General features: G+C 45.5%; 1 protein-coding gene across 2 annotated transcripts in view; it reads left to right on the forward strand.

Annotated features, from left to right (window-relative positions):
- ADAM8 (ADAM metallopeptidase domain 8) overlaps window positions 1–14,529 on the forward strand; it is a 162,564-nt gene that overhangs the window by 112,480 nt on the left and 35,555 nt on the right. For both annotated transcript variants that reach the window (XM_085608712.1, XM_085608711.1), the window contains exons 20-21: window positions 3,784–3,958; window positions 9,584–9,646. In XM_085608712.1, coding sequence (XP_085464838.1) covers window positions 3,784–3,958; window positions 9,584–9,646 — 238 coding nt within the window. The remainder of the gene's footprint in view (window positions 1–3,783; window positions 3,959–9,583; window positions 9,647–14,529) is intronic.

Raw genomic sequence — 14,529 nt, forward strand, 5'->3', positions numbered from 1 at the left:
TTTAAACATGTGTTACTTGTAACCAGGAGGGACACATTAGACAATGTAGCTAAACATGAAGAGAGAGGAAAGGTTGGCACCGAGAGATTGCGTGCCGTGTTAGTTAGGCTGGGTGCAAGGTGATGAAAATGGCCTGGAAAAAGACACGGCTTGAAAGAAAGCAATAAACGAGAAGCTATGAGCAAGCAAGAGGAGAAAGGGCTAGACTGAAAGAATGCGGGAATGCAAGTCCTTAACAGTTGTTACAGCAAACTCAGAACAAAACTTTGAATTACGACATGTGATAAAAAACAGACATGGGTGGGGCCCAGCTAGTACAAGAAACAAGCATAATCACCTTGCATATGACTTTTAAGACCCGAACAATGCACATCTGGCCTTGTTAAGGGTGGAAATGGGCAAGGCGCCGAGGTCACGGAAAAAAAGACAGAAACAGGCTTGGAGATAGTTACCAGACATAAAGAAACATGGTTATAAATAGCCAATGCCAGATGGCACAGTAAACTCACCAACAGCAGGCAGAAGATCCAAAAATACCCAAATAACACACAACTCCACTTAGAAACCACCATTTAGCACTGTTTTCAGTGTCTCAAAACCTGCCTCTCATTCAGAATTGAATGTCCAGTGCCCACCTAAAACACAGCCTTCCCCAGACAAAACTCCTCCTGTCCGCAAACAGCAACAAACAACCTCAAATCGAAGCCTGGCTCTCCGCTGTCATCCAGCGCAGCGTTACTAGGACTCATCCTTGACACTGACCATTCCTGCCAAGAAAGCATGAACAAGAAAGCTTAGTACCAGCTCTTCCTCCTAAAGACAGCGAAGTGCCCCTAACCTAAAACGTATTTCATGACAGTGCGAGCCCCGGTCCTTTCACACTTTGTGCTCTCACTAAACAACACACAGGTCCCGTCGAAAAATTGAAAACCAAAACGCGTAGGATGCTGCAGCACTGCACATTAAGGGCCTAAAGAAGCTCAACTACATCACCTAACCCTGCAGAAACTACATTAATCCTTCCTCTAAGCCAGTGTCATCTTCAAGAACAGCTGCATCAAATACAAGGTCACCAGATCATTATCCCTAGTAACCACCTGGAATTGTAGTACCCCTCAAACCATATCTGGTGCTATACCTGAAGCCAGGAGATCGCCAGACTACCAAATAAAAACTGCAAAAAAGAGGCCACCAGACGGCAAGCCTATTCAATCTATGCTCCGGGATCTAGAACAACATATCAGTCAGTATTAGAACTGCTCCAAACACCCTGCAGTTTAGAAACGATCTGAAGTCTTGCTGCTATAGTGAATGCCACCATCGACAATATACAAGGAACACACCCTTGATTATTCCACTTCATGTAAACAATCCTGAATCATACCCATCGTCTTGGGTCAATGTGCTGTGCTCCGCTACTCTGTAGCTAGGTGGACACTATACAAGTACCAGCACATGTATACACACTTACCTACATACATGCATAATACACTCATATATATATATCCATACATACAACAATGGGTTAAAACAAAACTGCAAGGGTCCAACTGGCACACAAGTCAGGAAATTCTAGCTACAAGTGTCACCCCAGAGAGACTTAGAATTTGGTACCATGCTAGGGACAGAGTAATGCTGGCTATAAAGTAAGCATGGATTAATTCTTCAAATTTAGAATGAGGGTTGCAGGTAAGAGGTACAGAGCTGCAGTTCATCAGCAAACATGTACAAGAGTTATGGTGATTAGAGAGCATAGGTACCTGAAAGACAGATGAAAGGATTACTAGCATAGACAAATCCTCATTTCACTTCTACTGTGGTTCAAAATGGCTTGTGAGAAGTGGCATTTGTGGTTGGCACTGCAGATCTTACATTGAGCCATAAGCTACTACAATGGTAGCACAAAGGTTACCAGGTGAAGAGTTAATGTAGCCAATATGGACAGTCAATAATATCTCTAAGCATGCAACGCCAGCTGTGGAGTGGTCTTCTACAAACAGAGATGTTCTGACTCTCCATAGTGGGTTCATCTGTGGTATGTCAAAGATGGTAAATAGCCAAAAACAATTCACATTGCTATGGACAGTTGAATGAATCATATCATAATCATAGCCCCATATTTCACTAATAGCTCTGTTCACTTTTCATATAGGTTAGGAAACATAGACAGACAGAAACACTAATGGACCCAAACATCTACACAATCAGAGCAAACAAATCTATTTAAATGTTGACGTAAGATAAACAGAAGTCATCAAAGAGGGCAACGCCTCTTGACTGCAGAGGAAGTTGTAGCCTCAATATAGTAACATGATAGATCAGTGTAAAGCTGTCCTGCAAAGCTTTGCTTCATTTCTCATGGGCAGGTCATAGCGAGTAAAAATTGATGATCATCTCTCCTCACCCAATTATGATGGGCCAAGGAGTCCCCCAGGGGTCCATCCTTGTCCCAACCCTATTCAACCTCTACATTGTGCCACTCAGAGTCATTCTTAAGAACTCGGGGATCTCTTATCAACAATTTGCAGATGAATCACAGCTGAATCCTAAAGGTCTCCTAACAAGACGATATCTTGCTGCTCACCACCACCCTAAACTCTGTGAGGACTGGGTAACCTCCCATAACCTACAGCTAACCACCTCTAAAACTAAATTTCTCCCCATCTCCTGGATGGACACACACAACATCCTCAACAGTAAGCCCAACATTGTCAACAATGCCACGTCTCTGGGAGTCATCCTAGACGAAAGGCTCAACCTACATTCTCAAATCAGCACCATGGCCAAAAACGCTCGCTATCAACTAAGTCTTCTGTGTGGAGTCCGCGGTTACATCCCAGAACAAGATCGTAGATCTCTTGCCCATACACTGGTACGCTTCAGATTAGGCTATTGTAACTCTCTCCTGACTTGTCTCCACAGGACCCATCTCACCCCCCACTCCTGAAAACGATTCTACACTTGGCAGTTCCATTTGTCTACGGGCCAAAAGAAATGACCAGATTAGTCCCATGCTGATCACTATCCAATGGTTGACAATAGAAACGAGGGTTATCTACAAGACTGACTGCATCACCCATAAAGCCCTGCACACATCTGCCCCCAGTTACCTGGGGGACAAACTCAAGCTATCAGGTGGCTCCAGACCATAGCAAAATGCCGAACCAATGCTCCTTGAACCCCCATCCTTTAAAAGAGAACAACTGATGGTAAAATCTTCTCAGAAAGTGCTACCAGAATCTGGAATTCGCTATTTTCCAAATGTGCACACAACTACCTCACTGACGACTTTCGAAACGGACCTGAAAGCCCTTCTCTTCCAATGGTATTTTAACTAAAACACTGTAATCGACGCCTGGCACAGACCTCTATACTACCTCAATCTTTTTAAGACTGTATACTACCTTAACCTTTCGACGGACACACATGCCTTTTGTACATTCTATATACCACATCAACTTTTTTACAGCTTTAGCACATTTTGTTTTATGTAATGCTTTATGTATTGTCATGTAATTAAATGTTTCTCCTGTAAAGCGCTCTAGCACCTTTAGGTAATGTCTGTGATATATAAATATTCATAAATAAGTACAAATAAATCAGTGTGAACTGAAGCATGAGAAAATGAATGGGAAGGTCAGGACTTAAAAACAGCATCAGAAGCAGTGTGGTGGGCATGCACCTTGGAATGCTGTCTAGTCCTAAAATACCAAATGCAGGTATGACAGAAAAGGGAAATCTGTGTACCTAAACACGTAATTGTTTTTGTCTTTCTCCATGCAGCTCAGCCTCAGGATTGTCTAACCCTCTGTTCCAAAGTGGAGGCAACAGGATCATTGCCAGACCAGACAATGGCTACCAGATTATCAGCCGGCCTCGACTGATTGCCACTACCTCCGACCTGCAGGACACAAAATCTGTCTCCATCAACATGCTTCCAAACCGGAGCCCGCCAGAGGTGAATGCTGGGGAAGACATTCCTGTGTCTGGGTGGGCTACTGGTTTCTCTCTCTCTATATCTCTCTCTTTTTATCTCTCTGTCTCTCTCGGTCTGTTGGGTGGGTTCCTGCCATCTCTATCCAGGTGGGCTCTGCCTCCTCTCTCTCTCATGGTGGATGGCTGCCCCCCACTCTTTCTGGGTGGGCTTCTGTCTTCTGCATCTGTTTCTCTCTGTGGACTTATTCCCTCTTGCAGTCTGTGAGCAGGGTCGGATTGGGATCACACTTAGGCCCGGGCACTCCCAAAAAAGTGGTCCGAATTCCATGATCATCCCTTTCATGGATCACCATCTGGTTAGTCTCACTCGAACCTGGCTGGTTATTTTTTGTTATAGTTTTGTATAGCATGAACACGGCCCAAAGGCAATGGAGACATGAGCACCAGTTACATTACACAAGATCAAATTCATTTTCATTTTCAGTATGGAGATTTAGTAATGTGCCCAGAATCAAAGGATGTTGAGCTGACACTGGGACTCAAACCTAGTTTCCACTCTGCAGCTCTGACCATAGCGCTACATTCAATTATATATATATATATATATATATATATATATATATATATATATATATATATATTTTAAAGTTTTATATAGCACGAACTAGACCCGGGGATATCAGGTATCAGAGTGCTTTACGAGAGCACCAGTTTTGTTACAGAAGGACACATTCATTTTTGTTAGGCACGGGGAGATTACGTGATTTGCCCAGAATCACAGGATGTTGAGCGTCGTTGCCGAGACTTGAACCCGGTTCCCCAGTTTTAAGGTCGACTGCTGTAGCCGTACAGCTACATCCTCTCTCCAAATATGTGCAACCCTCTCCTCTCCCCCAACAAGGCCTAAAAGACACTGGGGCTGAGGTGACAGCACCTGGCTGCTACAGAGGCCAATACTCTTACTTAATAATAATAATAATAATCCACATTTGTAAAGCGCGAACAATCACCCGTAAGGGTCTCTAGGCACTGGGGGCCGTCAGGAAGATTAAGCAAGCTATTGCCCAGAGTCACATGGTGCTGGGCTAATCTGTCGCCGGGGTTCGAACCGTGATCCCCAGATTCCAGAGTCAGTCGCCCTGGCCACGGGGCCACACCTCTGAACTACCCCTCCCCAGCCAATTATTGCGTCCGGGCATTTAGCTGGCAAGGAGGGGGCCAAAAAGTACATTGCTGCTGCTCAATGGGGGTGCGAGGGGGTTTAGGTGAGAATAGCCCAATATCACCTGCCCCCCTGCGAGGCCCTTGCATACAATACACCCTCCTTGCACTCCCCATGGTCTAAAAGTGATGGCCGGCGGGGGTATAACACTGCTTCTGGCAGCGCACGTGAGGCAGTGCGCCTAGGTGAGAATTACCCAGAGGCTTAAGCAACACTTGGACTCCAGCCTCAGTTTACAGCGGAGGGCTATGTGATGCTGGCGCCACATTAAAGTGGCCTGGCGAGGAGTGGGAAAGAAAGTCAGTCTCTTGGGCCGGCTTACAGAGGCCCAAACAAACGTCCCTAGGTGACCCTGAGGTACCGGCCGTGTGACCAATGCCCGATTGGCTGCCTTCCCAATCCGACCCTGTCTGTGGGCGGGCCAGTTATTCCCTGGGTGGTATCCTGCCTCCTCTATCTGGCTAAACCACGGCCTGTGTGTCTGCGGGTGGGTTCCTGCCTTTTCTCTCACTGGGTTTGTTCTTTAGATCGAAGTGTATGGATTTGCTGATTGGAAATGAAGAAAATTCATAATGTGAATGGTGTACAAGGTTGGGAAATATGGTAAGCAGTAGTTGCACAGTGAAAATATACAACAGTGGATGAAGTGGAAAGGTGGAGAGTCAGCGCACAAAGGTTTGTTCAAGCAATGCCCTAGAGGAATATCATTTATGTCTTTACTAGAGTGATCCCTCTGGGTTAATATCACTGGCACAGATTAAGAGTTTAGGGACATGGTCTGTCATTATTGAATGTCTACGTGTGGCCTTCTCGTACCCTGAGGCGGGTCTTGAGGATTTTGTTAAATTCTAATAGGGAGTTCAAAGATCTCAGAAGTAGCTACATACAGTGTGTTCCAGTGCATGGTTGCCAGCATTGTAAAGGCTCTTGAACTGCTATTCTGCACAGCATGGTTTGGGGTGGTCAGAAGGTTCATGGTAATTAACTTTGGAGAGCAGTTAGAAGAGAGGGGTAAATGTTAGGACGGTAGGATGTGACAGATAGTGGACTGGTTTAAAATCGAAGGTGAATGAATGCAGTTTATAAGCTACCAAGATGGCTGCTTTTATTTTAGGCTCATTGTGGCGGCTTCTTAACTTAGCCTGTTTCTCGATTCTGATGGTGCTTGGGGAACACAGGCTCTTGGGAGTTACCTATCCTATGTGGAAACTTCTGAGCTGTTACCGTGGCTGAGCACTAAGAACCCCCGGACCATCCCCTAGGATTAAATTGTATGGGAGCTAAAGCACCAGTGATGGCAACCTCTGACATGCTTGTTTTCTCTCTGGCTGTATCAAAACCTGTTGAGGTGTACCAGCACAGCCTGGAGACTATAGCCTGGAGACTGGAGGAAATTAATGAACTCTATGAGAGAAGCAGTACTGCAGGAAGACATTTTGGAGACCTGTGAGGAGAGGCTTGTGCCATAGGAAAATGATCTCACTGTCGGGCCTAATTCTCCATCTACATGTTGAGGTGCGGGCCTGTTCATGAAGGAACTGCAACTGCTGAGTTCCCATGACACTCCTAGGGTGATGGGTAATCTACTAGAGCAGCCCTGTCTACCTGGGTGACCTACTGCACCAGGTGATCAATGAGTGTGAATTTTAAATGACTAATGTGGCAGCCATCTTAGACAGATTCCTTACTTATACAGGTCTGCTGACAAAAGGAAGAAATACCCCAAAAAGGAGTTGCCGTCCTGTGTCCTGCAAGAACCATCAGGGATAGCTTCTTGAAAAGCTTTAAGTATAAGGGGACGTTAACTACTCAAGAGGCGAGAAGGCCTCTCCTACCTCTGTCAAGCACTCCACAGTGATCTAAGTGGGAATACTGATTATGTAGATAAGCTTATTGGGGCTGCCGAACCCAAGCTGCAATATTTGGCCGTGGAGTACTTGGAGTTGACAGGCCCTTGGGAAAATGAAATCAACCATTAGTGTCCTAGAGTGACACAAGGACAAAGATGAATCCTGAGCTAAGAAACTGAAGAAAGTCAAGAATTGTGTCGTACCATCAGGATTGATTCCTGAGAGGAAGTTCTGGATAATTTGTGGATGGTGTCAGAGAGCAGGAACTTGGGGTCCATGAGGATCTTTGCAGGCAGAGATGAAGAGGGTTCTTTGGACCTTCTCAGACTTAGATGATGTATCATATACCATGTTTTGATTCTCAGGGCTCACAGAATCCCATACAGTGATCAGGATCTGGAACAGTTGACACACAGGTGGTGGGGCTGGGGGGATGGCCCTGAGGAACTTATTCTCAGAGAAGCTTTCCAAGCTGCAAGGAGGTTACTTGTGGCAAGTGCTGTGGTTCCCAGTCTGAGTCTCGACACCTTGCAGAAGAAAAGGGCCCTACTGTCCCTGAAAAAACAACTGAAATTGTTAGGCATTACACCATGCTTGCGACCCTGCAAGGCAAAAAAAGAAAGGGATCACAAACAAGACAATTTGTGTTCATGGAGGAAATGCTGCTTGCTAGGATATATCTTATTTGGAGGGGGGGTGGTGAGGTATACCCCAGGCTATGTCTAGCTCTTGTCAATGTGATCTCCATGGTTATGAAATGGATTAAGGTCTCTATGCGCCTGTTCTGGATTTGTGAGTGGGGCTTTCATGGGGTGGGATACAAGAGTGGGAGCATGTGTCCATAGTTGTACCTTTTGCCATGAGATTCTTTGTTTTCTGTCTTTGCGCTTCCTCACTCCAGTCTGTATATGAAGGATAACTGTTATTTTGTACAGTGTTTTATATATTGTGTAGACCCAAAATGTAAAACATTCAATATTGTGTATTTTTTCTTTTACATAAGCTGTTTGGTGGTTATTGGGCCTGTTGTTGCTCATTTTGTTGTTTATCTCCCATGTGTTTTCTATCCATAAATGATTCTGAATACTTAAGAACAGGGTTGCGAATTTGAAGCGCACGCTTTTGCGAGCAGAGTCGTTGAGCGGGGGATGATAGCAGCAGGTCTTGGATGGGTTGAAGATGGTGCACCTGGCAAAGTGGATAACTTTGTTGAGATGAATGGAGCACTGTGGAAAGTCAACTGGGAGGTTATCAAAGAAGTCAACTACTTAATGGGTGATATTAGTGTTTGGCCGAGTGGAGGCAACAGTGCACTCAGATCTTTTGAGTGAGGGGATGTGGAAGCACGTGGCTATTGCAGAGTAAGTAATCAAAGTGTTGCTTATACAAGGCTCTCATATTGGACTTTGAATTTTCTAGTCAAGGGGATGCAGGTGACTTGCAGAAAGAAGCGTATGAAGGGTAGGGTAGTTGGGGTAGTACATTATCTGTGCTTGTGTGGAGTTGAGCCTGATGGAGAAGCCTTTAATTCGGGTCATTCTTTGACAGATGACTGGGGTCAATTCATGATTTGGCCTGAAGGTGGAGAGTGAAAGAGGAAATGATATTAGTGTCTGTAAATAGGTAATGTCAGACACAAAATAAAGAAAAGATGTCAGCCAGGCGGGTTACGTATTGAGATAAGATGGGAGGACGGAGTTTTGGTGGATCCCTACAGGATGTGCGGACAGTGTGAACTTTGTTGAGTGTCTGGTGACTTAAAAGGACAAACTACAGAGAAAAAAGATGAATAGGTGAGTGCTGATCCGACAAAGATTCCCGAAAGTAGAGTGGGGTGATAGGCGGAGAGGAGAGCTGCAGAGATAAACAGGACAATTAGAATGGAATGGAATGAAAATGAGTGACAGGATTTGGAGCTGATCAGGAATGACGTTGGAGACCTGGGTGAGGGCTCTTCTCAGATGAGTGGATTCAACAGAAACCTGACTGGGTAGGGCTGAGAAGACCGTGGATTCATAGGAAGTGGGTGAGTCACTCGATAAGAAGTCGGTGCAGGGTCTTAGAGAAGGAGACAAGGATAAAGGTGGACAGTCGCTGGATGAAATTGCGTTGGCTGCTTATCAGTTTATGGTTAGTCTTCTGCCTTAAAGCTTGATTGGTGGGCTCCAGCTTTTCTCGTAGTGGGTGGGAGCCTTTCTTAGCTGTCTTTTGAGTGAATCCAGTCTTATCTCTCTATGCATGAGCTTTTCTGGGTGTGCTTCTGCCTAATATATGTGGCTTCTATCAAATCTCTTAATGGGGAGGCCCTTTACTTACCTCTTTATGGGTAAGCTCTGGCTCTGCATATAACTTCAGGAAACATATTTAAAAAACGATCTTGTATATTTTGCAGGCAACTATTGTAAGTGGGCGCTCAGATAATATTTGTGTTTCGGAGCTGTACTAGTATGGTTACTAGATATTGCAACAGATTGATGCACTTGGCAGCACGCATCTATTGCAGCTCATAATTTCTCTCTAGGATGTGTATCATTGCCCAATGACAGACTATGTTTCTTTTGGTCTCTCCGAATAGCCTCCACGCGCTGTGACTCCAGCACACCAGAGATCTCCTATTGTCACTTCCAAACATGCACAGGTAGGAGGACATTTTGTTTGAAGGATATTTTGAATCTTTCAAGTTGCAGACTGTTGGCACACTCTCTCTTGGGTGGGGATGAGGGAGGCAAGAAGAGTGAAGGACAGGTGTGACTGTACACGAGATGATGCCCTTTTACAAGGTGACCAGGTCAGGGTTTTGTGCTTGAAAACAGATGTATAGCTGACAAATTTTAAGGTTGCGTATGTGTGGCATTTTCATATTTATTTCAATTGTGGCACTTTGAGTGACAGTTTATAACGCTTAGACAACAATATGAGGTCTATGTAATGGGATGCATTGCAGAAATGATTCTGTTTTGTGTGATTTAATAGTCCAGAATAGGCTTTGAAACATTTATAGAAAGCTGACTTCATCTTTTGTACATTGTTATCACTATGGAAACATTGCCAAGGGGACAGATGAGAGTGAGAGCCCTAACTTGCCCTTCTTAGGTCTCGCTGAGTCAGCGCGCATGCGCTGCTCGGAGAGACATTTAGTAGATGAGTTTTCAAAGTGCTGCTGGCTGGCCTAGCGCTTGCGTTCACGCGAGCGTGCACGCGCGCAGCCACCCGCCAGCAGTCTTTCACAGGTCATTAGAACCGTGATGACTTTCACTTTCACAAAAGTGAAGAAATAGAAAAAAACATCTATTTCTTTACTTTTGCTATAATCGCGGCACCCGCGCTTTACTTTTAATGTTCAAAGTAAAGCGCCGGTGCCGTGATGCTTGTTCTCGCGCGCGCGGCCAATGCTTGTTTTTCTTGAAGGAATGCCCCTTTCTCTGGCTTTCACGCTTGCACAGTCATAGCGTTTAAAGCTGCAGTATTTCTGTCTGATGTGCTATCACGCAGCTGCTAAGCAGTGCCCCCGGGGCATGTTTACTGTCTCACATTGAAGAATGAGGCTTCTCCCGCCACCTACCTCTTACAGTAACAGCTGTGTGAGGCCTGGGTCAGGCCTAAGCAGAGCCTGGCTAGCAGCACATCATCTGCTGGTAATTAGCAGTCTTTATCGGGCGCTTGGTAGCAGCGGGCGCCTTAATAAACATGCACACAGTGCATGAACATGACAATACCCCTCCTCTCCCCAGAGTCGCGTACTCACTGGAAGCTCTCAGAGGCGAGATGCAGGTAGGCAAGACATGTAACCAATGCCCTGATCAATAGCTCAGTGCGTCATGGACCCAGTGCAAGGAAGGAAATGGGCCCCTGACAGATATATAAATCACAGCAATGGACTGGGACACCTCTCGGCCCCAGTGCCACTGCACCTGCACTGCCAATTAAAGCTACGGCCCTATCCTCACCCTGGTACACCTACTTCCAGACGAGACCCTGCAGTCTGCTCCCACGTGACTCCCTGGCACCGACTTCAGTGCTTAATTGGTTTCCAGTGCTCAGCACCAGTACTTAATTGTCAACACCAGCAGTTATGACAGTCTGCCACATGGTGGTGCTGTTTTTCTAAGTTAGAGACGAGCACAACAACTGCTGTTTATTAATTAAATGCTTGCTGAAAATGATTACTACTTGCTTCCAAAGCCATACTTATCTCTTTTGGGGTCAGGAATAGTCAGAGTTGTCACAACTGTCAGGGAGTGTGATGGTTAGTAGCTGTGTTGTTACTGTAGTTGGCAGCGCTGGCAGGGGCAATGGGCAGTGCAGGAGGAAGCGGCTGGCGAGGGCCCTGGAACCTATTGTCTCTACAAATTAAGCAGTGTTGACACTGCACACTGGGGCAACCCCAGTGCCTCCCCCTTGATTCACCAGCAGTGGGTGAGGCCAGGCCCTCCTCTCTGCCCCACTACTCTCTCTTGCCTCTTAAACCAGTGAGGTCCTGCCCATCTGACCCTTTCTTCCACCAGGGGGTTCTCCTTTGCATGCACACAGGGGTGCTGCAAACATTGCCTTGTAATTGCTGTAGGTTTTGAAACACCGGGAACATGAAATGTCGTGGACGGATTCCCCTCAAAGGGATCACGGACATGAGAAGTGATGGTGTGTTTAGGGTGGTGTGATAACCCTGACAGCCCCCTGTGTCTTTCGTCACAGGCTTTGACAACATATATTAGCATGTACTAACATGATCTGGCGTGCCTTGTATGTCCTTGCTTGTATGAGTGTGCCCTTGTAGCACTAGATTTTCACTCCACTGTAAACTGAGAACACTCGCCATGGCATCTCGCTTTTTCTTGCTCAGTGTTTGCAGAATATTATCATATCTTTTGGGTGCGCGAACACTTACTATCTTGAGGGGGAACTTCCCACTTCTGCACCACTCTTTGGAGATCGCAGAAATGGCACAAATTTAGCGCCAAGCAGCAGCAGAAGGGCACGTTACAGAGAACGCTTTAGCTCAGGAGGGCCGTCTTAAAGGTGAGGTGCTGTACCCAGAGCAATTTACAGTTTGTGTTACACCTTTGTCATTTTATGTATATTCACAAGTCGAGATAACATGACATCTGACAATGTACACACAATCCCTTGGTTTTTGGTTTCATGATGAAACTGGAATTAGAACCCAGGCCTGCAAGTTCTAGGGTCACCCTGACTAAAATGTAATATGGTAAATGACAGCTATCCCTCATTTAAGGTAAGGACCGGAAGTCTGTGGAGCACTAAGGTGTTTATCTTTCACTGCTACTTTCTGACAGAACAAGCATTGGCATAGCCAATAGGTCTCGCCTTTGGGACCTTATAAGTTTTTAGCCATGCAACAGTTGCTGTTGTTGCAACAAGGCTATGTTGCTGCATAGCTAAATACTTATAAGGTCCCAAAAGCGAGACCTATTGGCTATGCCAATGCTTGTTTAAATTGCTGCTAAGTGGACAAATGTCATAAGTGACACAGTGAGTCCTACATTTTAGCACTTGCTATGCATTCTGGGACTTTATAAGATCAGTCACAGAAGGCGAATACCCCACCTACAAGTCCAAGGATACAAGCTCTTGGTTAAAGCAGCAGGACTGACCAAAATGTAAATCACTCACTGAATGGAATCACTTGGCATGTCTAGCACCTAAACTTTGGTCAATCCTATTGTGTACCTGAGATCCTTTGATAATGGGAGGATTTTAGACTAGAGAAGAGACAGTGAGTGACTGGAGAAGAGACAGTGAATGACTGTTCACTCAGTCCAAAATAAACGTGCACAGAGTTCAGGGCTATCGAGTATGCCAGATGCAGGCGTCATAAGACGATCCACTCCAGTTTTTTAGGTCGAGCCTGGGCAGCCCATGCGCTGCTCTGCGAGGCATGCTGTATTTGAGTATGGACTTGAAGCACCGCCCACTCTCATATTTTTCATTGGCTTGTATCATTGTCCTCTGTAAATGCTGGCTTCTGATTCGTTAATAGGCTTGTTAGTCCCTCCTTAGTACCGCCTTGTCTTCATTTATAACCTCCCACGAAGACTGGCCTTTTTACTTCAGTTTTTACAAGGTATATCTTATTTAGTCTGTAAGCACAATTTTCTTTAATGCGTTTCTCATAATACAGTCATGACTTACTTTCCTGCAACTTTCAGTGCGCCATGCGCGCTTTTACTTTCCAAGCAGCCCGGGACAATGGCGGCGAGGTCTCGCATTTACAAGATTTTGAGCTACTGGAATTGTAAATGACAATGCCTTTTATTTATGTGTTAATTATCAAAACAGGTAAATAAAAGGTATAGTTATTTACAATGCCAATAGCTTAAACTCTTGTAAATGCGAGACCTATTGCATTGCAAATGCTTGTTTTTGTTTGCCTTCTGCCACTGCAAAAAGCCTGGAATGGATGAGCTGCACAAGCATAGAACTCTAAAAAACTTGTGACCTCTGATGGTCAGCTGGAAAGCTGAACAAGTCCACGCTGAACTTCCAGAATATTTATTTTCTCACTCAGCCAGTGCTCTCAAGTGGCCCCCTACCTGTAGGATAGAAAACCTGTAAAAACCACAAGATAATCTCCGGCGACAGGGTTCACAGACAAAACAACTGCTCTCAATTGGTGTTAGATCTACCTTCACAAGAGTAATCCATCATTTATATGTGCCTTTTACTTCAGCATTCTAAAGAGAATGCTGAAATGGGGATGGACAGGGGCGCCCATCGATGTTAGCTGGCGTGCAAGAGCCAGCTGCTGCCCTCTACAGTGTAGGAACTACAACAGTGTCCCTCTCCCTGCACTAAAAAAAACTTACTTCAGATGCAAATGGGGCCTGAGCTGAGCAAGGCCCCATAGCCGTAACCATTGGAAACCACCTCTGGGGGGGTGTTTGAGCTTCAGATTTTCAGTCAATCACGATGGCATATCATGTTCATCATTATGTAGGAAGCAGTGCATGAGGGAGGCTTAAGGGCCAGTGGAAAGGGAAAGGAGTGTGGCTTGTGAGGGGTACTTCAAACACAGGGGCGTAGGACAGCGCCGCAAGGTTTCACACAGCGCTGCCCTATCCCAATGTGAAAGGGCAGGAATGCACCGTATTTATGAAATACGGTGCATTCCTGTCCTTCCCGCCTGCCCTGGTGCACAATTTGCTGCCTGGCACTAATGCAGGCACCCTTGCACAATGGTGCAAGGGTGTCTGCGTGCCATGCAGGGTTATTTTTTCCACAGGGAGGGGCACCTTCCTGCTCAAAAACAATCCCGAGAGGCATTTTCCTCTTCCTATGTGTGCTGCAGGATGCAGCACACGTGGAGGGATGTATGACGTTACAACGCATACTTTTACAACGCATGCACTTACAACGCAATTTTTACAACGCAACATCCACTACAACGCATTCCATTACATCGCATGACACTACAACGCATTTTTAAAAACTATCTTTACAACGCATTCCATTACATCGCATACCACCTTTACAACGCATACAATTACAACGCATAATATTACA

This window comes from Triturus cristatus, chromosome 1_2 (assembly GCF_964204655.1).
Source record: "Triturus cristatus chromosome 1_2, aTriCri1.1, whole genome shotgun sequence".
Taxonomy (NCBI): Eukaryota; Metazoa; Chordata; class Amphibia; order Caudata; family Salamandridae; genus Triturus; species Triturus cristatus.